Genomic DNA, 24,174 nt, shown 5'->3' with positions numbered 1-24,174 from the left:
GACCCGGGTCCGATCTTAAATTTTTTTTTTAACTGGTATTACATGTTACAATGAGAGCGGTATCAGTTTCTCAGAAAGAAACCCCAACATTATTTATTATTCTTAATTATCCGTTTATCACCATTTCTGTGATTTTCTTTTTATCACTGTTCTATTGCACACTACGAGGTCACTATAAACCTCTTATGCAATCATCGTAGTACTAACATGCTGCGCATGTTGGATAATGATACTACGAAGAAGGGGGTATCAATTTCTTATAAAGAAAACCCCAACTTTATTAGAAAATCTCAACTTCCTGTGCTCTTGTCCGAGGAGTTCCGAATCATTTTCGGATATCAAACAAAAAGATCGTGCATACCTCTTAGGGCTACGTAGGTTTGAGGAAAAGACTTGGTTGCGAATGTGCAACTGTCAGATATGTGTTTCTTGCTTTTCAAAGCATAAGCCTTTATACATTACAGCGCGGCGGCATAATATATATATATATATATATATATATATATATATATATATATATATATATATATATATATATATATATATATATATATATATATATATATAGAGAGAGAGAGAGAGAGAGAGAGAGAGAGAGAGAAAGAGAGAGAGAGAGACATGAGCCTATCTACATCATAGCGTGGCGGCAATGTAAATGATATAAAGCAAGACTCGATGTCCGATGTATGTAATCGACATCGGCTAAATAAATTGCGTAAGCAGTATATGATGTACGAAACCATATATCGGCTCAATAAATTGCGTAAGCAGTGCACGGTGTACAAAATCGTATATCGACCAAATAAATTATATAAGCAGTAGCCTGTGCACGTAACAATGTGGTGACAAAGTAAATTGCATAAATTTAAATGGAAAGATACGCAAAACTACATCCTTGAGTTATATATATATATATAATGTTAGAAGTGTTCAGCCATTGCTTTGTATGCAACTTTTCCTTACATAAGAGATTGTCAGATTTGCTGACGATTCTGAGGGTAGGTTATAAATGGCTTGTGCCTCGGTGCACGTGTTGAGTCTGTTGCACCAATGGGGTGCACTAAAGTATTCGTCATACTGCGAAAATAAGAACAAGGGAATTCTTTTTTAAAATTACGTATTTGTGCCAGGTTTGTGTCGCATGGGCCAAACTCGACCTTGATTCGGGCCGACTGGCTGAGCCAAGTCCCTAATCGGGGTGAGCCGAGCTGGGACCCGGGGTTAGCCAGGTTCGTCTATGTTGAGCCTGACTGGTTGCAGGCAGGGAGAGGCAGAGTTGGGCTAGGCAACACTTTGCCGAGCCAAACTCGGTTGGAACCCCAACCGAGCCGGGCTCGATTCCGATTGCCTGAGGAGAGACATAAAAAGGAAAGGGGAAGGGGGTGGGCTCGGTCTGGCTGAGATAATCGAATCGGGTTGGGCTTTTTCTGATCGAGCCCAACTCGGGGTGCCCTCTCAGCTCCAGCATCCTGCTGCAGCTGAAAGGGTTCGAAAAAAACACATGGGGGCAGGATGACCGCCCCTCCTGCCTACTCAAAAAGAGGGGGAAAGGAGGAGGCGGCATGGGCATCGCCCCTGCCTGCTAATCGGAGATGAGGATGAGGCAGGGGGCGTTACTCTTGCCTACTGACCGAAAAGAGGAGGCAAGGGGCGTCTCCTCTACCTACTGACCAAAAAGAGGAGGCAGGAGGCGTCTCCCTTGCCTACTGACCGAAAAGAGGAGGAGGAGATGGTAGGAAGGGTGGCGCCCTCCTGTCGGCTAAACCAGAAGGAGAGAGGGAGAGAAAGACATGGAGAAGAGAGGTGGCGTGTACCTGCGGGGTCAGTCAGCTCCGACGAAAAGAGAGGGAGCGGGGTGAGCGTCGAGGAGAAGGGGAGAAAGAGCAGGGGGGAGATGAGAGGGAAATCAGGGAGAGAGAGCAGGGGTTTCCTTTCTGCGTAAAAGATAACCCCCCGCCCCCTGCGGTGTTTAAATAGAAAAACACAAGGGTGCGGGTTGGTTCCGGATCCGGTCGAATCCAACCTATATTCAATATTTTTTTGGGGGTTTTACATGCAAAAACCATAGTGAACATGTAATTTATGCAATCATTCAACATGCTTACAAATGCACGTGCATTCACAAACATTACGAATGGACATGTATAACTATTTCATATGCATATGAACACACGCTTGGAACACACATTTTGTTCTCATATTTTGTCTCATGCATTATCATTCAAGCATGCGTATGATGATTGATGATACAACACTAAGCAACTTAAAAATTCAAGTTTTCATAATATGCAATTCTATTGCATTATTGTAGTAAATCCCATGATCATGAAAACAACAATTACTTTTGTCAAATCAGTTAACTTGGGCTATGACACATAGCTACCGAGCCCGGAGCTATGCTGCCCGCACACGGGACAGCACTGGTACTCCATTGGCAATCTCATGCTATTTTCTGCAGATACGTGCTGCCCCTTTTGTTAGCACATACTCTTAGTGAGATTTCAAGTCTCATGAACCGTCACATAAAATTATGCATGGTAGTTACGTGAAAATATTCCTAACAATTACATGGAAGCATGCATAATAATCATATGAAAACATACATAACAGTCCAGTCATAAAAATAAATAATCTGGACATAAATCTGAATATTCAATATGCATAAATCTGCACATTCAACATGTATAATAACATGTAAAATCCAAACATTTAACATGTGAAATTCCGAATATTTAACATGTACAAATTTGAACATGTAACATGTTTAAGTCTGAATATCTAACATGTAAAAATCTGAATATTTAACATGTAAAAATCAGCATATGTGACATGTATAAATTTGAACATTCAACATGTATAAATTCGGACTTTTTACATGTATGAATCTAAACATTGTGTGGTCGGGGAACAATATCCCAAGTGTCACATTCATGAAGAGCTTCCATTTCTTTATTCATTGCTTCAATCCATCTCTTAGAATTTATTGCTTGATAAAATGTTGTGGGTTGATCTTCCTTGCCCAAAGAGGCTAAAAAGAGTTGAAAGTCCATCGTGAAGTTCTCATAACTAACCCACCTATCAATTGGATGTCGAGATCGGGTAGATCTTCTGTGAACAGGTGATTGAATGGAAACAAAAGGGGAATTCTGCTCCTGATTAGAGCTGAGAGGTATCTCCTTCTCACGTCTAGAGTAAACAATGCCTTTATACCTTTCGGGGGCCGACAGTGGTTCAAAAATCACACTTTCATGAGTTCTTTGTGCAACAATAGATACGTTTTCCTCATCTCTTTGATTACATTCAGAAGAACAAACATCATCAATACTAGAAAAAAGATCTGAATTCAACCAAGGAAGATAAACTTTGATTTTTGGAGGAGTGTTAGCACTATGACCAAAATTTGATTCGTCAAATACAACATTTTTAGATATTTTGATGCGTTGGCTCACAAGATCATAGCATTTGTAATCATCAGCGTACCCAACAAATCTTCACTTTAAGGCCTTATCCTGAAACTTGTGCCGCATGAAACTATCAACATGAACATAACATACACACCCGAATACACGCAAATCATGATAGTTTGGATGCACACCATACAAAGAGAAATAGGGTGATTTGTTTTCCAAGATGTTTATGGGCAATCAATGTATGGCATAGACTGTTGTATGAAAAGCCTTTGTTCAGAAGGTAACTGGAAGATTACTATCATGCATCATGCTCATTGCACTCTCGACAATATGGCGATGCTTCTGTTCAGCAATCCCATTATGTTGAGGTGTATGAGGGCAAGACACCTGTCTACTTATCCCATTTGTCTGGAGGAAACTAATAAAGTCATTTGAAGATAATTCACCCCCTCCATCATATTAGAAACAAATGATATTCTCAGAGAATTGATTTTAAACAAAGGAATGAAAATTTCAAAATAACTTGAAGGTTTTAGATTTACTTTTCATAAAGAAGATTCATGTATATCGAGAATAGCTGTCAACAAAACTGAGATAATATCTAGTGCCGGACATTGAAGGAACTGGAGTCGGACCCCAAACATCAGAACATATAATTTCAAATGGTCTTGAAGCTCTTTTATTAATGGAATAAAATGGAAGAACATGACTATTACACTGAAGACAACTAGAACATTTTTTATTATCGACACTTAAATTCAGACTTGACTTGGGAATAAGACTACTTGAAACAAGCTTATCAATAAAGCGACTACTACAATGACCCAGACGACCATGCCAAAGATTTGGCTCAATACATTCAGAAAGATTAAAAACACTATCAGAAGGAACTGAAGATGATGATGTGAGCTTCAAGATAGAGTCAACAGGCTGAACATGAGAGGAAGGATTCTCTTGGAACACATACATATTCTCTTGACGTTTTCCTTCAGCGAACGTTTCCCTCGTGTGAAGGTTCTTAATACAAACAGAAAAATGAGTAAACTCAACTAAAGCATTAATGTCATCTACAAGCTTAGAGACAAAAACAATATTTTTCTTGATATTAGGAGCATGAATGACATTTGAAAGAGCAAGAGAAAAGTTAGACATAGGAATTACAAAATTTCCAATATGCGAAATATGGTGGTGAGACTCATCTCCAGTGACTATTATTTCTACCAACATAAGGAACAAGATTTAAGAGCTTACCAGCATCACCAGTGACATGAGTGGCTGAACCAGAATCAACATACCAAGTGCCTTGATCATTTTGTTTAATGTTCAATTCAGCTAAGACATATAATAACAGTTCTTTGACTTCTCCACTATTCTTCAATGTATTTGTTCCCTTTCTTGTCTCCAATTGCTTTCTTCTATTTTGCGTATTAAACCAGCAATTTGCCTTTATGCACCCCCTTTTGTTGCATAGAAAGAAGGTAGGTGTTGTTCTTTGCCTTTGCCGATTAGGAGGCATACTGGGAGTAGGTAATATTCCACGAGCTCCTTGTCCATTCCTCTCTTGACCTCCCCTTTCTCGAGATTCATACATGCTACGTCCTCGACCATAGCTAACGCTTGTGGCAAGAACATCGTGTGCTCCAATGGGGTTGTGATTACCTTCAAAGAATCCTTTTAAAGTCATCTCATACTGTAAGAGCTTAGCACGAAGATCTTCAAATGTAGGTAAGTCTGGCAAACAAAGCACGAAAGTAACCATCATATGATAATCGGGTCCCAGCCCGCTCAAAGTTTGTTGCACCATATCTTTATCACTGATCGCACAACCCACAATAACCACCTGATCTGTGATAGTTTTCATTTTGTTTAAATACTCCATGATAGTCATGGAGTCCTTTCTCAGCATTTGAAACTCTTTTTTTAAAAATAAAACTCTAGCCTGAGAAACTTGAGAATACGTCTGAACAAGACGATGCCATAACTGCATAGTTGTGCAGTCATCTGGGATTGCCACAAGCAGCTCCTGTGACAGGGTGGAAGTGATGTAGGCAACTAAAGCCTAATCTCGCTTCATCCAGGATATATATTCTAGATTTCTGACAAAAGTAATGGAAGTGTCACCCTCCCCAGTCTTGCCATCTTGTGATATGAACTCTGGACGAACAAAAACAGAGCCATCTAGATGTCCAGAAAGGTCTTGACTTCTTATGAATGAGATGATTTGTCTTTTTCAGGTGAGAAAATTGGGTGAAAGCAAGACTTTTAAGGAGCAACAAATAAAAGTCAGAACAAAGACGAAGTTTCAGAGAACTCAGTTGTCTTTTTTTTTTTTGCAGACCAACCCGAGACAGAAACCGAGGTTATGCAGTAAACCGATCTGAATAAAGATCAATCAATGAAATGCAAAGCAGAAACACGTTATTTGAATGTAACGTGTTTTTCTTTTCGAAAAATGCAAAGAGGAATAAAAAGAAAGGAAACCCGAAAAGAAAAGAAATCTGATATTTTACTCAGATCTAAATCTGACCTTATTTTTCTGAAAAAAATAAGGAACAATATGGACATGATGTGAAAAGAAAATGAAATCACATCAAACAGTATGAGATTAGATGTGAAAGGAACGAGAATAAGGAGGATAATGAGTAAGAAACGTATGCAAATTCAGATTTTTAGAAATAGAAAGAGATTAGATGCAAATTTTAGGAATAAAGATGCAAATTTTAGAAATAGAAAGAGATTAGATGCAGATTTTAAAAACAGGAAAAATATGCAGAAAGGAAAGAGAATGCGTTGACTGAAAAAGGATATTTTGCAGAATACATTGGCTTGGAGATTCAAGAGAAGAAGAAAGAGTAAGAAAAAGAGGAATACCTTGGAAGAAGACCTTGGAGAGGATCACTGCTCTGATACCATGTCAGAAAACGATGAGAGAGGAGAGAGAGGCTCCGATGGCTGCAGAAGAAAACCCCAATAGGGTCTACGGTTCTTGCTTTACATTAAGTATACACATGTACAAAAATTAGGGTACGAAAATACCCATTACATAAAATACTAAAATTACAACATGCCATTAATGAGCATGTGTTTAAATGACTAAAACGAATTGAGTCTGGATCTCAGGATCCAGACCCAGTCATGAATGACGACGCCTTTTCACCCTGTACATGACAAGGGTCTTATCAACACCCCATAACGTCATGCATAGTACAAAAAAAAGAAAAGCATTCAATATGATGTTTTACAAGAAACCCATTCGATAGACATAATCTTAATAGCATGTTTCATATGACCGATAAAAAAACAGAAAAGGAACATTATATATATATATATATATATATATATATATATATATATATATAGAACTCTATCTGTGCACCCCTTCAAAATCGGTAGATCTGTCATTTTGAACAGTGGGACAGATTCCATTATGTGCACAGAAATCAGCAGCTTTCATCGTCATTCTGATTTTTTATTGCATGTATATATATATATCGGTAGGGAACGACAAGACGACATCTTCTATGCATATATGTATATAAATATATAGATACATAACCATTGTAACATTATGTATGTATATATTACATATTTTAAATTGGATTCTCATTCTTTCATTCTTTTCCCCTTTCACCAAAAACATTACATGGAATTTACTTACACTACTTCTTCCTGTTTGAGTTGAGAGAGGAACTCGTACCTTTTTCGAAGCTCTAAAACGACCAAAAAATCTTGGATGACCGGAGAGGAAGAAGGCTTCTTCTCTTCTTCTTTTCCTCCTCTCCTTCTCTTGTCTTCCTCACCCACTCTCTCTCTCTCTCTCTCTCTCTCTCTCTCTCTTTTGAGCTTTTATAATAAGGAAGGCCTCTAGAGGGTGACGGCCCCCTCTAGGGTTTCTCATATGAGAGCTGGAGGTAGAATTTCTATATGGAACTATCTCCAACCTACTTTCCTAATTTTTCTCTAACTCTTTTTTTTTTACTTTTTCAACCCGTACCTTTTTTTAAAGACTTACCTTTTTGGTTTACTCAACCCGATGGGGCTCTTCTAGAGAACCCTAATTACTTTTTAACTACCTTATCTAAAAAATTCAGAATTTAATAAATTTTAATATTAATTTAATAAATTATTTATTAATTAATAAATATCCAAAAAATTTCAAAGGGTGCCTTATCTCTCTGGGAGTCTTTTTAACTTTAAATTTCCTTAAATTAAACCTTTATATTGAATCTAAAGCTTTAATTTTGCTGGACTTGAAATTTGGACCTGAATCTAGATCCAAGATCCAAATCCATATCCAAAATCCATATGGATCCTGAGGTGGATCGGATCCTAATTAATATGGGTTTTGGATTGAGTTCAGATCCATATTAACTTGGTTCATATGGATCGGATCTGGTTCGATCCAATCCAGACCTGGTCCCATCGAGGGGGGGGGGGCTTTTTTGAAAAAAATATGATTTTCAAGCCAACTGTAGCCTGAATTCAGAAAAATAAAATATCATCGAACTCAGAATTTTGAGGCGCATCTAACGATATATAACTCGAATTTTGCCTAAATTTAACTTGAATTTCGCTTGGTTTTAAAGGTCGAAAATAAAAGTTTTTATCACCTATTAATTGGCTCATTTAGGTCTTGTCGATGAGACTTGAACTAAGCCCCGACTCAAATATCATAATCTAGCATCGAAGATTTTATCGATGTTTCTACAACACTTAGCCAAATTTTCAGAAATTTCAAGGTTTAACACAGTATAAAAATACACGATATTACGTCATCATTTGTCATGGTGTTTGTGTGTGTGAGTTTTGTGACCTCAGATACAACTTTCTTTTCTCAATTTTTCACCTTTTCTCTTTCTTAATTGTTTTTCTTGACAGGTTATTGGCTTGCACGGTGGTGCTTTACTTGGTGTTGCATATCGTACATCACGTAGGATCGGCCCTGGTGTAGCAACCACAATTTCAGCCATTCAATCATCACCATTGTCAGGCTATTCATCTTTTGCTACTACCGATGATTTTTCTTCCATGAAGTCTTCAATGGCTGAAGCAGCACCTCAAAACTTTCAGCTCTATAGGTGCAAACTAATACCTTTTGACAATATCATAGCTATTCTATTTCACGTTTTCATCTTTTTCCTCATCATATGTTCTCATTTCTGATCTGATATAAATTTTCATGTTTCTTGTGCTGTCCAGTGGTTTCTTCCTATTTCATTAATGTTCCTTGATTTCTTTGAATACTTTTTGCCAAGTTGTTCAGTGTTTGTTTTTACATTGCAGTTGGGAAACCTTTCAGCCTGTCAGTGGTCTACTTTCTCAGCCAGAATGGACTGCATGGGATCAAACTGTTGAATATTGTGCATTTGCTTACCCGCAGTATATTGTTATTTCTTCATTGCGCCCTCAATATCGATACCTGGGAGACGTAGCAATTCCTTCTGCAACCAGTGGTGTTTGGCATCGCAGACAACTATTTGTTGTTACACCTACTACTATTGAGTAAGTCTGATTAGGGCTTCATTATTATTGATAGTTGAACATCAATTTCTACATTTATATTTGAATGTTTGGCTGGTTTACTTGGCTATTATTGCTTCCCTGATAACTGAAATGTTTGGTGTCAGTGTGCATCGTTACCGCATCCATGTTGTCATGGAATAAATTACCTCTTCTTTTATGGTATGTGCACAATATATTTCAGTAAAATTTTCCATTGTTTCAGTTTTACTGGGCCTTGAGTTCTGATGTAACTAAAGAACTAAGGTTTGGGATGATTGGTGATGATTGAAAAAGGGAAGCATCACATCATAATTATGCTCTGATCTAAGGCTAATTTAAAACGCCGAACAACATTTGAAATCATGCATTTACTTGTACAATTTCATCCATCCATCCATGTCACAAGTTCCTGAATTCATTTGCATCGTTGTTTAATAGTCAAGTTGGAGAATCATCTGCTGTGGGGTTCAAACCTGACTTTCCTCCTTTAGGATGAGCCATCTGTATCATTCAACTGTCACATGCAATAGCTGCTGGTGAAATATCAAAATCTTCTCATCTTTGACCATTGCAATCATAATTTCTAAGATCCATATTCTTTTCCCTGAATTCAAAAAGAATTTATGATATCATGGCTCAAGATTATAGAAAGAAAGTATACCTAGCAAAAGAAGAAAAGTAGGAAAAGAACAAAGGTGTATCAGCCAGAAGTTTCCCACATGCACAGAGCTCCTAGCCTATTAAATGTTTATCAAATCCCTCCACATTTATCCAACCATTGAGCAATTGTAGCATTCTTTATGAATAGCTGAATCCACCAAAGGACTTTCTTAGAAGTAGCAAGATTATGGCTCTAGAATAAGCGCACATTGCATTCAAGCCAAATAAGACAGCAGGCTGACTTCCACCAAAGAAAATCCACCTTTTACTTCTTCCCTCTGGGTGCTAGCCATCTCACCAACATCAGCAAGCAACTTCTAGATCCAAAATTGAATACATATGGATCCCCAAATTTTGAAAACCAAAAATAGGGTATTCCGAAAAAGAGTTTGGATTCGAAAATCGGATTCAAATATAAGATAAGAGAGAAATGTGGGGTTCAATCTTCAAGTTGTACGCCTTTCCTCTTCCGCTGATAGAGATCAACCGCACCAGGAACTTCAAAATCTTCAATTTTTGGGCTTTAGCTTGCAAGGAACTTGTACCTCGTATGCGGATCCTAAAAGAAAGTGAGCTTGATGGTGTGAGCCACCATCAAGGCTCGAAAAAGCATAAAAACATAAAATATGATATTTGTTAGAAAAATCAACATTTTTATAATAAAATAAATGAAATAATTATAATAAAAAGTGCAAGGAACCAAATTTTACCTCGGGCTTAGGTAGCCCTTTTCTATGATGTTGACGAGCGCGACAAGAATCTGGCGGCACCTCCGCACGACTTGGGCTTAGGGAGGTTCAGGTCCGATGGGGTGGATCCTAGGGCTGGACCTAGACTAGGATAGTTGGCTAGTGATCTCATCTTAGTAGCATCAGCCTAGGCTAGGGTGGGCTCTTAGTGCAGCAAGGTTTCCTTACTGTGGTTCTACATGCTTAACTAGGGAGAGGGGTATTAGAGTATGATACTTTATATATGGTTTTGGGTCAGGATCTGGATCCAACCCATATTTATAAACTTGTCCAACGTGTAGTATTGTAAACTGTTACATATAAGGGTATTATTGTAAACTATGTATTAGGGTTACAGGGTTATTGCTTTATATTAAATAGAATCAGATCACACCCCTATTCATTAAAGGGAATACGTGAAACACAGTTCCATTCTCTCTCCTCTCTGTGTTTTCTTGTTTATGAACAGGTTTTGGTGATTTCTCACATGGTATCAGAGCAGATCTGACCCTAGGGCTGGATTTTCCTCCGGAAGGTGTGTCTCGAAAGAACTTTTCTCTTTTCTAAGTCTTCTTCATCTCATCTCTTTTCTGAAATCTTCTTCTCCTTTCTTAAAACCGCTCTATTTCTATCTCTGTTATTGCATATCTGTGTGTAAACAGATCTGGGTATTCTTTCAAGTAAAGGGAACCAGATCTGATATAACGTCTGGTACTTTATGACATCTGACACATTCAGATCTAACGTCTGATTGATTTTTTTTCTCACGTTGAATTCTATTTCCCACATAGCATCCGATATACTCAGATCTATTGTTTGATCAATTTATTTTTCTCAAGTGACGTCTGATTTGCATCTTATTCGTTCTTTCTTAATCAGAGTCACTACTTGGTTAAACTCGTGTTCTTCTGTGTGTAGACTTGCAAATCTGCCCACACTAATTTATCACATTACTATCTACAGTGTGCAGTGGTTGAATCAGACTTGCAGTCTTCTTTTGATGAAATCAGATCGAACTTATTTCTAAAAAAAAAACTTTTTTGTCCCGTCATGGATTCCTCTTCTCAATCTTTTCTATCATCTAACTTTCTTGGTTAACTTATTTCTGAAAAACTTACCAATTTGAACTTCTTGACTTGGAAACGACAAATCCTTCCATTCATTAAGAGTCAAGGTATTTCTGGACACCTGGATGGATCTATTTCAGCTCCTCCAGAATCTGTCATGCAAGAAACTAAGGATGAAAATGGAGTTGTCTCTATACAACAACTATCAAATCCTAAATACGAGACTTGGATGAAACGTGATCAAGCCGCAGTCGCTTTTATCACTTCCACTCTCTCGCAAGAGGTGTTGGTAGGAATTCCAGATGAATGTTCAGCGAAAGAATTGTAGGATAAGTTGGTGAAAACCTACTCTCAAATATCAGAGGTTAGGATTTCATTCCTTCAACGCGAATTTCAACTGCTTACCAAGGGCTCTATGTCTATAATGGAGTACTTGAACCAGATTAAGAGCATCAGTGATCAACTAGCAGTAGTGGGATACAAGGTGGTGGATAAAGATAAAGTTAGACAGACATTGAATGGATTAGGGCCAGAATTTCATGTGCTTTCGACTTCACTGTTGTGTCTACCAGACTTACCATCTTTTCAGGATTTGCAGGCCAAGCTACTACAATATGAGATGACTTTGAAGGGCATGTCAAATGAGAATGGTGGGCAGGTTCTTGCTACTGGAGTCCTTTTTGGTCAGGGATGTGGAGATGGCAGTTTTGGTGGCGGTAGAGGACATGGGCGTGGTATTTAAGGTGGGCGTGGATTATTGCCCACCCCGAATATTGCATCCAACTTCAATACAAAAAATGTACCCACATGTTACTTCTGTAATAAGCGGGGGCACATCAAAGCCAACTGTTGACACAATCCACAGAATAAAGGAAAGTTTCAAAAGGGAGAGAGTTCATCGGGACAAAAGGAGAGTTTGTCGAAATTTGGGGGAGATGTGAAGGAGCTTCTATTGGCCACGTTGTCTGAACTTGATTTGAAGCGAGATGAAAGAGGGATGTGGTACATTGATTCAGGGGCAGCTACCCATGTCACAGGTAATGCTGGTAAGTTTTCTACCTTAACTCCCTATTTTGGAAAATGTAGCATTGTCACTGGAGATGGATCCCTTTGTCTAATTCTTCCCTTCACCTTTCAAATGTTCTTCATGCCCCAAAACATTAAGAAAAACATTGTTTCAGTCTCCAATCTTGTTGATCATACCAATTTCTCTGTTGAATTTACTCTATCCTTTGTTTATGTCAAGGATCTACAAACGAAGAAGACGTTCGCTAGAGGGGAACGACGTAGAAACATGTATGTCTTCCAGGAAGATCCTTCTACTTATATTCAGTTTGCCTTAAAGTCGTCTCCTCAGTCTTTTTCGTCAAAAAATGTTCGTGTTTTTAGTCTGGAATCCTCAAATAAATGTAATAAGCCTAATCCTTGGCATTCACGTCTTGGTCATTGTAGTCAAGTCTTTGTTGAACAACTTGTGTCTGATGGACTTATTCCTGAGTCCAGCTTGAACTCTAGGTCAGATAATAAATTGTGTTCAAGTTGTCAAATGTGTAAAAGTCATGTGCTTCCTTTCTATTCAATAAATGAAAGAGCTTCAAGGTCTTTTGAGATTGTTTGTTCTGATGTGTGGGGGCTAGCCCCCGAATCTTCTAATTCTGTCTGTAGGTATTATGTTATTTTCATTGATAAATTCTCTTGTTTTACTTGGATATACTTTATGAAAAATAAATCCGAAGTATTCTTCATTTTCCGTCACTTTCATATTTTAATTAAAACTCATTTCTCCGGCAATATTCTACATTTTCAATGTGATGGTGGGGGAGAATATTCTTCTCAAGACTTTGTTAATTATCTCCAAGATAGTGGGATTAATCGTAGAGTATCTTGCCTGCATACGCCTCAGCAGAATGGGATTGCAGAACGAAGGCATCGCCACATCGTTGAAAGTGCTATGAGCATGATGCACAAAAGTAATCTCCCAATAAGATTATGGACCGAAGCATTTCATTTTGTTGTTCACGTTATCAACCGTCTACCCATGAACATTTTAGAGAATAAATTGCCTCATTTCATTTTGTTTGGGAAGCACCCTAATTATGATGAACTAAAGGCTTTTAGATTATATGCTATGTTCATATTGACTCTTCTCTGCGTAATAAATTTCAGGCTAAAGCGTTAAAATGTAGATTTGTTGGGTACTCAGATCATCATAAAGGATATAGGTGCTATGATCCGGTCAACAGGCGAATCAAGATCTCTAGAAATGTGGTTTTTGATGAGAATGATTTTGGAGATGAAAGAGTTGTTTCTGCCAAGACTAATATGAATACGCTCTTCTATGATCCATGGCTCAACGCAGGACTATTTTCTGAGGAAAACAATAGTTGTTCTTCCACCTGTGCGCAAGAGATATCATCTCAAGAAGGAAATGGAAGAGTGCAGGAACTTGCAGTAGAGAGTCTAGCATCTCGAGAAATAAATAAGTTTGTTGGACAAGTCTATACGAGAAGAGAGAGGAATCCTCCTTCACCTTCCGATGATAGTGAACGAGAAGTTCCTCAGTCTTCCTCCCTCAATGACCCAAATTCTTCTGTTCCTACTACAATGGCATCTCCTATCAGACACTCAGAAAGAATTCAGTATCCTATTGAAAGGTGGGTTAGTTATGAGAATTTCACTATGGATTTTCAGTTATTTTTGTCACAAATTGAGAAGGAGAGTGAGCCTAAGCATTTCCTTCAAGCGATTAATTCCAAAAAGTGGGTTCAAGCCATGAATGAAGAGATGGAGGCTTTGTACCAATGCCAAACATGGATAGTCATTCCTCGACCTCCAGATAAAAATGTTGTTGAGTCGCGATGGGTTTACAAGATCAAATACAAACCAGATGGGAGTGTTGAGCGTTATAAAGCTCGTCTTGTATCTAAGGGGTTCACACAAGAGTTCATACAAGACTATGATGAAACTTTTAGTCCAGTTGTGAAGATAGGCACAATTCGTATTGTCATCTCTTTGGTTGTAGATTATGGTTGGAGAATAAGCCAGTTAGATGTGAAGAATGCCTTTCTCCATGAGGACTTAAAAGGAGGAGGTATATATGGAACAACCACCAGGGTATACTGAAGGGGACCCTAAGGGATATGTTTGCAAATAAAAAAGAACACTCTGTGGTTTGAAAGTTTTTCCTTAGAGATTCAAAGATATGGTTTTCAACGATCACAATTGGATCATTCCCTTTTTATCCTTCGAGGTATGAGGATTACTACTTTCCTACTGATATATGTTGATGATATAATTATTACAGGAAATAGTGAGAACCATATTCAAGAAACTAAAGATCTTTTGAGTCAGAGATTCAAGATGAAGGATCTTGGTGCTCTTCGATTTTTTCTTGGAGTAGAGGTAGATAAACAAGGAGACAAACTTGCTCTGACCTAGCAAAAATACACCTTGGATCTATTAGAAAAGGCTAGAATGAAGGATTGCAAACCCCTTGCTACTCTTAGTGTGCTTAATCAGAAATTGAGCACACAAGATGGAGAGTTGTATCATGATCCCACTGAATATCGAAGTCTAGTGGGGATGCTTCAATACCTCACTTTTACCAGGTCGTATATCACATATCTAGTTAATCAAGTTTCTCAATTTATGCATGAGCCAAGGGTTGGACACATGGATGCAGTGAAAAGGATACTAAGATACTTAAAGATTACTATTGGAGATGGACTTTTGTACACCAAAAGAAGACCCATGAAGACTGCTCATGGCATCACTGTCTACTCAGATGCAGATTGGGCTGGAGACCCTGATGATCGAAAGTCAGTTTCGGGTTATATTATTTTTCTTGGTGCCAATCTTATTTCCTGGAGTAGTAGAAAGCAGAAGGCAATGGCTAGATCTAGTACAGAAGCTGAATACAGGGCAATGGCTGCTGCTACAACAGAGGTTACATGGATTAGGCACTTGTTGTCTCAGTTACAAGAGCAGATCGCCAGTTGTCTTCTCCTTTGTGATAATCAAAGTGTTATTCAGATATCTCTTAACCCTATTCATCACAGCAAAACTAAGCACATTGAGATTGATCAACATTTTATTAGGCAGAAGATTGAAGAAAAAGAGATTAAACCTGGCTATGTTCGAGCAGAAGATCAGGCGGCTGATTTGTTTACTAAGGGTCTCACAGAATGCAGATTTTGGTCCTTGAAAAACAAGTTGTCTATGGTTCAACACCATGCACAACTTGAGGGGGGCTATTAGAGTATGATACTTTATATATGGTTTTGGGTCAGGATCTGGATCCAACCCATATTTATAAACTTGTCCAACGTGTAGTAATGTAAACTGTTACATATAAGGGTATTATTGTAAACTGTGTATTAGGGTTACAGGGTTATTGCTTTATATTAAATAGAATCAGATCACACCCCTATTTATTAAGGGGAATACGTGAAACACAGTTCCATTCTCTCTCCTCTCTGTGTTTTCTTGTTTATGAACAGGTTTTGGTGATTTCTCACAAGGGGGTCCCTATTTGCAGTTTTTCTGACGGGTTTGGATTCTAATTCCATGAATCCAAGATCTAGATTCGGCTTCTGATGACATGGCACAACCCTATTGGTTGGATGCTTGAAGGTATCTTTCTGATTGGCCAAAGTTACCTTTCTTAGGGGCTAAGGTTTCTGGGATAAGAAGATAAACATGGTAGCTTTTCGGGATTCTATAATGAAGGATAGGTTCATTGTATGGAGTTTTCGAGCGTTTGGGATAGGAATGAGAGATTTCTAGAAGTTTATTTAATTATTTCCAATCTACACATGAATTTAGATCAAATGAGCCAAATGGTACGTGAAAGACACTACAGAAGTGCTAATGACACATAGTGCTAACGACAATTGGATTGTCATTAACAGTTTCCTAACGACGATCTCTGATTGTCATTAGCAACAGGCTAAGATATGCTCAACAAGTTAACTTGTTTCGGCCATAACTTTCTCTCTAGATGTCCTTTTGATGTGATTTTTTATGCGTTGAAAAACTAGCATCTTCTACTTTAATTCATTTTTTAAGTGAAAAACCAAATTTGATCGTTTTGGAGGTCAAAAATTCACTCAAAGTGGGCCCTACCTGAAAACAAGATTTGTGCTGAACAAGTCACCTTGTTTTGGTCATAATTTTCTCCTCTAATGTCATATTGACTTGATTTTTGTTTTGTTTAAAAGCTAAAATCCTCTGGTTTAATTGATCTTTTGGACAAAAATCTTGAGGGTGTCGTTTTAGAGAAAAAAATGAAGTTGAAGTTAAAATAACTCCGAAATAAACCGAAAACACTATATTTTGGCATATGACTCTTGACATGAAATGACTCAGTCAAAATTGGGTGTGTACAATACATTAATCTCTTTGGGCCACACAAGTACAAAGAGTTGTTCAATAAAGCTAGAGCTAGAGAAAATGCAGCAATTAATTTCAAGGCTACTGTTACACATGATGCACCAGTTTAGTGGAAAATATCCAAGAAGTTCAATATTCCTACCATGAGTAGCCAATTACAAAAAGCAGGATAATATTAATATCGTATATTTGATTGGTTACTTCATCAACCTAAGCTAAAAACAAAGACAAAAAGGAAAGGTTCTTATTTTGAAACCTACCATATGCAATAAGTAAAACACCCATTCCTACCCCCTCTATTGACTGTGAGGGCTTCCTAATTATCAGGTTACTTCAGTTATAACAAGTTATCTTCTTAGGGTTAGATGACTATTGATTCCCTAGGTTGGATTGATAATAGAGGAGGCAAAATTGGTTTCTTTCGAACTCTATGGAGGAAGGAGTAGATAGACAAATATAAGTGCAGATAGGACAGTGTTGAGAATGATAAATTAGGGGGAAGGAATTGAAATAGTAGGAGTTGGAAGGATGGCGGATCATCTGGTTGTGTTTTATGTAGCAGCATGATGACCAAACTAAAGCATATCCTTGTCCATATCTTGTCATTATTGGTCCAAAGTTTGTACAAGAAGCACTCTTATTTTACAATCTCTCATGAGTATTTCTCTTACATTTTGCTTAGTGTTCTACTTCATGTTACTGTTCTGTTGCGATTAAGATGGTATCAAAGATTTTGATTCTCTGAAGAAAACCTGCTATTTTGCATTTCTTTAGTGTTTGTTCTTGCTATATTCTTGCTGAATTATACTTTCCATTTATAGGTGTGTTTTTGTGGATGCTGGAGTCACACCTATTGATCTTGAGACGAGAAAGAGAAAAGAAGAGCAGAGAATAAGAGAAGCCCAGGCAAGAGCTGTTGCTGTGCATGGAGAATTAGCTCTGATCACAGTCGAGGCTCCTCAAGCTGTTGTTCAAGAGAGAATACCTTTGAGACCTCCTATGTTGCAGGTGCTTGTAAATTAATGGCCAGTTTTCTTTCTAGAGCCAAAAGCCTTATGCATAAATGGGGAAATATTGTTATGTATGATGCACATTTACTTGTGTATGCAAGAATCTAGGGACCTGCATATTGTGTATGCAATTGTACACATAAATGAATTTAATGGGAATTCTGTTTCTCATATTTTTTAAGAGTATACTATGAAGATAAGAAAGGATCAAGTGATAAGATAGAATAAATTTGATGTGAAATGTTAAAGAAAGTTAGGACCTAAACATTAATGGGATAAAGAATTTAATGATGACAAGAAAAATAGGTTCACTTTGTCTTATACAAATGGCTTCATAAAGCTAAATAGGCTTACAGCTTACAAGTCTCTAATGGATCTTGGTGCCTCCCCTTTTTCCCAAAAAGTCAATTTAGAATGGTCCTTGTAGAAAGGCAGTGGTATTATCATGGTTACCATCTATAGATGGGTGTCTATTCAATTGAATGTCAAGAGGAGAGGCTATTGCTTGGCTAATCATTGTTTGCTCTGCTGGTCAGAGGACTCCTCTACTACTATGAAACATATTCTCAGGCTGTCCATTGATGGCCCCTCCATTCTAATACAAACCATGACTTTCTGAATCCCTTTTCAGCAAACTCAAAGACGTTCATAAGCTCCTCCAGGAAGTCATAATCAATGCCATCATAAGCTTTGGCAAGGTTGGTTTTGAAAATCACATTTCTTTTTACTCGCTGTCATGGAATTTTGCCAGTTCATCAGCAATTATGAACTATTCTAAATATAGAAACCTTTCAGAAAAGTTGCTGGTGATGAAATATTATCTGCTGTATTATATTCCTCATCCCGCTGACACTGTGATCTTCTTGATTATCTTATAGATAAAATTACATAAGCTAAAAAGCATAATTCAGATAACTTTGTTGCTCCTTGGGATTTTGAAATTAGAACAAAGTTTGGCATCAATATTTTTGAGAACTTTTCCTGTTGAAAGGTTCTCAGTTGCTGAACAATTGTCCTTTTCAACAATATCCTAACAGACCGGAAATATAGACTAGTGAATGCATCTACACCTGGTGATTGCCATTCTTCTTGAATATCCCTCTTCTAACATCAACGTTATTGACTGGCACCAACAAGACTAGGTCTTCTGCTTAATATTTGGTTAGCCTCTTTTTTCAGTTGACCATTAATGAAGGGACTAATAAATAACTCAGTTTCTTCTTGAGAGGTTTGCTTCACACCATACTGGCTAGAGCCATCATCTGTCATTAACAAATGAATGTTTACCCACTGGATGTTGCTTTTCCACTTGAGCATGGAAGTACACAGTCTTCTTGTCTCCCTTGCTAATGTGTTTACTTTGATATTTTTGTCACCAAAAGGATTCTTCGATCTCCACTTTCAATTTTATGTGTCACCTTAAATGAAAGATCCTTGTTGACAAATTTCTCATTCACCTTTTCAGAACTAGCTTGTTTGATAAGACTAGACTCTTCTTAACTTTATCTAGATTCATCATGGGGCAACAATAGAACTTAGCTTTCTAGCTATTCTTGAAATTTTTTGACAGCTTGCCTTCATTATCCATATTTTGAAAATTTTAAATAGTGTTGTGGGCTTGTAGGGGTCAAACTCTTGTCTCACCACACACCATATAATTTTGTGGTCCAAGATAGAGCAAGAACTTCCATCTTATTCTTGAATCATGGTATTTCATCATCCATTCTAGATTAGCAAAAGCTTGATCTATGTACTAGCCCAGAACCCATCATCTTCTTGTTTGTTGTTCCATGTGAACTTAACCTCAGTACTGTTTAGTTCCATTAATTTCTAAATGTTAATTACAGCACTAAATTTCTCTAGTGCAACAGTGTTAGGAGGCTTTCCTCAATGTTCTATCGAGTTTCTAACCGCATCCCAATCTCCTATGAGCAACCACAGAATGCCCAAACTGTGATATAATAGAAAAGACCATTTTCTCTCAGTTCTTGGGGCATGGAGGAAGACTACAACTACCTTAGCAAGATACAGAGTAGAGATAATCTTGCTTACATGGTCTCTCTCAACAATTCAGTTTTATTTTCCCTCATGTCTGTTAATAGCTCACCTGCTAGTGACTGTCCCTTCTTTTAGTTAGATGCTTGTTATTATGAAAGAGTTGTAATTACACATCATTGTAAGATACAAAGTTCTTAAAATGGAAGTGTAACTGAATTATTGAATGCAAAGAGTCTTCTTCTCCTTGTCAGCACCATGCGTTTCATTTATTATGGTTCTGATCTTCTAATCTTCCAGTCTTTTTTTTCAAAATGTGATGAATTTAGCTAGCACGTATGCATAGATGGCCCCATGTGCATTCTCTTGATAGACAAGTATTTGTTCAGTCCAACATTAAACATGATTTTCATAAGGCAGCATGTTCACTCCCATATTAAGCATAGCTAGCAAGTATGCATAGATGGTCCCATGTGCATCCTGTTGATAGACAAGTATTTGTTCAGTCCAACATTAAGCATGATTTTCATAAGGCAGCATGTTCACTCCCATATTAAACAGGATTCCCATAAGGCAGCTAGCTGCACTTGAGCTGCTGCCTCCTTGAATTTATGGTTATGGTCATATGCTCCACATGTTCAGAGCCTTCTTATGTGAAACCTTTGAACATGTACGCTACAAGGTAAATATTAGATGATCTTTTATTCTTTGGTTTGTTATTTCATGTGTTTAACCACTTGCAGTTTTCATTCCTCAGTTTTGAATGGTTTATCAGTTACTTAGTTATGTTCTTACTTCATCTGTGCTTATTAATATTTATTTTCTGCAAGGTTGTACGCCTAGCTTCTTTTCAGCATGCTCCTTCTGTGCCACCATTTTTGAGTTTGCCAAAACAATCTAAAATAGACGTGGAGGATTCAATACTGTCAAGAGATATGGAAGAAAGAAAGGCTAGTGAGATAGCTGTTGGTGGGGGAGGTGTATCAGTGGCGGCCGCTAGATTTCCTGCTGAGCAGAAGCGTCCCATTGGACCTCTTGTTGTTGTTGGTGTCAGAGAGGGGGTTCTATGGCTCATTGATAGGTAATTGTCATTTACTCGTAGATGGTCAGGAATCTTTAAGTCTTTCCTGCCATAATGTTAGTGCTTGATTCTATGCATCTTGGCCAAATAAAGTGACATGATTTATATTTCTTCAAGTTGACAGTATTCTTGTAACATATTTGGGAGACCACCCACTTAGGTTGATGATAACAACTGACTTTTCTGATAGCAGTTGCATGTATTCCTTTTTTCCATAACTTGCAGTTTAGTGTTAGCCATACTCTCTCTCTCTCTTGTTTCTCTCTCACCTCTTCCTCTTTGCCCCCATGCTTGTGACCATCTCACACTTGGTGAAAAAGTCTTTCAGTTATGAAAAGTGTCTCGGTCAGAGTATTTTTGGCTCTTGAGACTTCACCGAGCATAGGGAAGAGTGCCTGGTATCAACTTCCTATGTCTTGTCTAGGAAGGTAGAGTAGCTGCTTGATAGAGGGGCAAGGCAGATGTGAGATCAACACGAATATATGAAGATAAGATTGGGGTGGGTTCTTTAGTTGAACCATGGCCATGTTGGGGATGTTCTGTGCAATGCAAAACACTTATATTATTTGCGGTAGGCACCAACACTATAGCGAGGTGGTGCGATTGTGCTTCTTGGTTGGTTTTTCCAATTTTGACTGTGCTTAGTGCCTTATTTTGTTTTATGCCTTTGGATTACTTCTGAGTTCTTAGTTCATCTATAAGGGGTACAATCTTACATCATATCATGCTTCTATGCGTTGGCATTATAGTTACATCCATTTCCTTCTCCATGGTTTAACATGAATAAACCCCTTTACATTTGTACGATGCATTTCTTTGTCAAAGGCTAATGGCTGTTAGAGATTTTATTTATATGCTTAGAAATATCATATTGTAATAATAAAAGAGTGTGTGGAATCCAAAGAAGAAGAGAGAAAGAGAAATGAGGCACAATGAAGTTCATTCTTTCTCAAATGAATAGGTACATGTACAATAATGGATAGAAATATACCTACTACATTTGACCTACTACATTTGACGAAAGGACTTCTAATGAAGAAATGACTAAAATGGCCTATGAAAAGTTCAAAAGGACTACTCCATGACAATATCACTTAGTACAGTATAGTAATAGATTTCTTCAAAGCAATTTTTGCATTTAGATTCTCATGGTTCAGCTTAGGCCTAATGCCTTCTGTGACTTGGTGGTCCAACCGTATTGTTGATAAAGCTTGATTGCTGAATTTTCTGTGTATGTTCTGCAACAAGATTCCATGAGAATTTGATTATAGGAAAATATCTTGGCAAGAAGTCCTATCGGCTATCTGTTACATAAGTTTCTAAGCAAAATCTCCTTCACTTTTTCTGTTAACTTGAAATGTACCCTTGATTTTACAGCTGGCAAGAGTACGTGATGGAAATTTCATTGTCTGAATTTCTACTTTGGCTCCTTACCACTGTCTTTCATTACATCATTTGATGAAACCTGGTTGCCAACTGTTGTACTGCTGAAAAATCATCGTTATATGTGTGTATTTGGCTAAGTCACACGGACTCGGCTATAAGGTCGACACACCCGCATCGACACGCCCCGACACGGGTGCGGCTTCGGACACGGGGCAGACACGGTCAACCAAGTGTCGGACTCGGTCAATGCACCGGGGCTGAGTCCGTCCACATTTTGGATTCGGTCAACTTTGACCGAGTCTAGTTTTGTCTATTTTTTTGGGCAAAAGACATATAAAAACTAAAAAAATTGATCTTTTTATGTATATTTTAAAATATATATATTCTAAATATATATACATATATATAGCCGTGTCCCTGTGTCCAAAATTTTTGAAATTGCTCCGCACCCATGTTGCACTCGTACCCGCACCTAGGGGTGGCAATCGGGTCGGGTTGGCGGGTTGGCGTGTCAGCATACCTCAACCCGAACCCGACCCGTTTATTAAACGGGTCGGCTGTGGCAAACACGAACCCGACCCGCCAACCCATTTAATAAATGGGTTGGGTCGGGTAAACGGGTTTTCAGGTTGGCGGGTCGGGTTGGCGGGTTGACGGATTGGGTTGGCAGGTTGGCGGGTTGGCAGACGGGTTGGCGGGTTGACCCACCCGCCTAACCCGTTTATTAAACGGGTCAGCCGGGTTGGCGGGTTGGCATACCCCCAACCCGAACCCGACCTGTTTAATAAACGGGTTACGCGGGTCGACCCGTTTATTAAACGGGTTGGCTTAAGCCGAACCCGCCTAAGCGGCGGGTTGGCGGGTCGTGTCAGAAATTGCCACCCCTACCCGCACCCATGTGACATAGGTATTTGGTGCTTGTATGTAGTATCATTGTATCTAGTAAACTGTGCTAGCTTTTCAATATTTTGTTGAATATTTGTCAATCAAAACCCTATGAATATTTTGTTAAATGTTTTAAATTGCTTGTGATACAGATTTATTAATAACTTAAAAATCAACTACCCAGAATGCACCAAAATTTTATGATTGAAAAAAAAACTGGTTTTTCGTCGAAGAGAACTCAATCCGAGGTGTGTTTCCTAATAAAGGAACCATGAATGGTATGGTACTGTCAAATACCACCAAACATTTGGTCCTTACACATTCATGCACTTGTAATCAGTTTCTCTATATAGTGGCTTTATGGTTGTTTTTGACATTTTGCAAACTGCAGGTTACAAATTAAGTTGTGTGTGAGAATGTTCGGGTGTCAGTGAAACAGAATTAACTCTTTATTTGTTCCATCATGAACATCATTGTCATCATCATCATCATCGTATAATAACAGTGATAACAATAAATATAATCTTCATCATTAACATCACCATCATATGGGTCCTGATGGAGTAATTCTCATTATGAAACCGAGTTTGCTTTCCTGCCACAGGTACATGTGTGCTCATGCAATAGCACTCGGCCATCCTGGTATTCTTTGTCGTTGCCTTGCTGCTTATGGGGATGCAGTTAGTGCTGTGAAACGGTATGCCTTCTAAAAGACAGTTTTTGTCTTTCCTGTTATTTCTGGACCGTGTAAAAGAGCTAAACATTTCGATATTGTTTCAGGGCAAGTAGGCTTGCTCGAGAGCACCATGATGATTTGGCACAGTTCATGCTTGGGATGGGTTATGCAACTGAAGCACTTCACTTGCCTGGGATATCTAAGAGGTTGAAGACCTAGAGAAAGCAAACTTTCCTAGTTTGTTTTCAACTATCAGAAGCATTATCTTGTTTTACCTTTTCTTCATTGAGTGATAGCCATTAAATATCGACTGATTATTGCAATTGTACATGTGCTGTGACTATTACATATTTTTGGCTTCTGTTACCTTCTTAGGATCAATT

The 24,174-nt window shown here is 38.1% G+C and overlaps 1 protein-coding gene across 1 annotated transcript in view; it reads left to right on the top strand.

Moving 5' to 3' along the window:
- LOC149837653 (uncharacterized) overlaps nucleotides 1–24,174 on the top strand; it is a 119,234-nt gene that overhangs the window by 69,659 nt on the left and 25,401 nt on the right. Inside the window, exons 13-18 of the mRNA XM_090006174.1 lie at nucleotides 8,289–8,488; nucleotides 8,694–8,912; nucleotides 17,580–17,766; nucleotides 20,594–20,844; nucleotides 23,720–23,812; nucleotides 23,896–23,997. Of these exons, the coding sequence (XP_089862300.1) occupies nucleotides 8,289–8,488; nucleotides 8,694–8,912; nucleotides 17,580–17,766; nucleotides 20,594–20,844; nucleotides 23,720–23,812; nucleotides 23,896–23,997 (1,052 nt within the window). The remainder of the gene's footprint in view (nucleotides 1–8,288; nucleotides 8,489–8,693; nucleotides 8,913–17,579; nucleotides 17,767–20,593; nucleotides 20,845–23,719; nucleotides 23,813–23,895; nucleotides 23,998–24,174) is intronic.

This window comes from Nuphar pumila, chromosome 5 (assembly GCF_984573655.1).
Source record: "Nuphar pumila chromosome 5, dmNupPumi1.hap1.1, whole genome shotgun sequence".
In the NCBI taxonomy this organism is placed as follows: domain Eukaryota; kingdom Viridiplantae; phylum Streptophyta; class Magnoliopsida; order Nymphaeales; family Nymphaeaceae; genus Nuphar; species Nuphar pumila.
The sequence above is the reverse complement of the archived record's forward strand: the minus strand, read 5'-3'. Positions and strand labels throughout refer to the sequence as shown.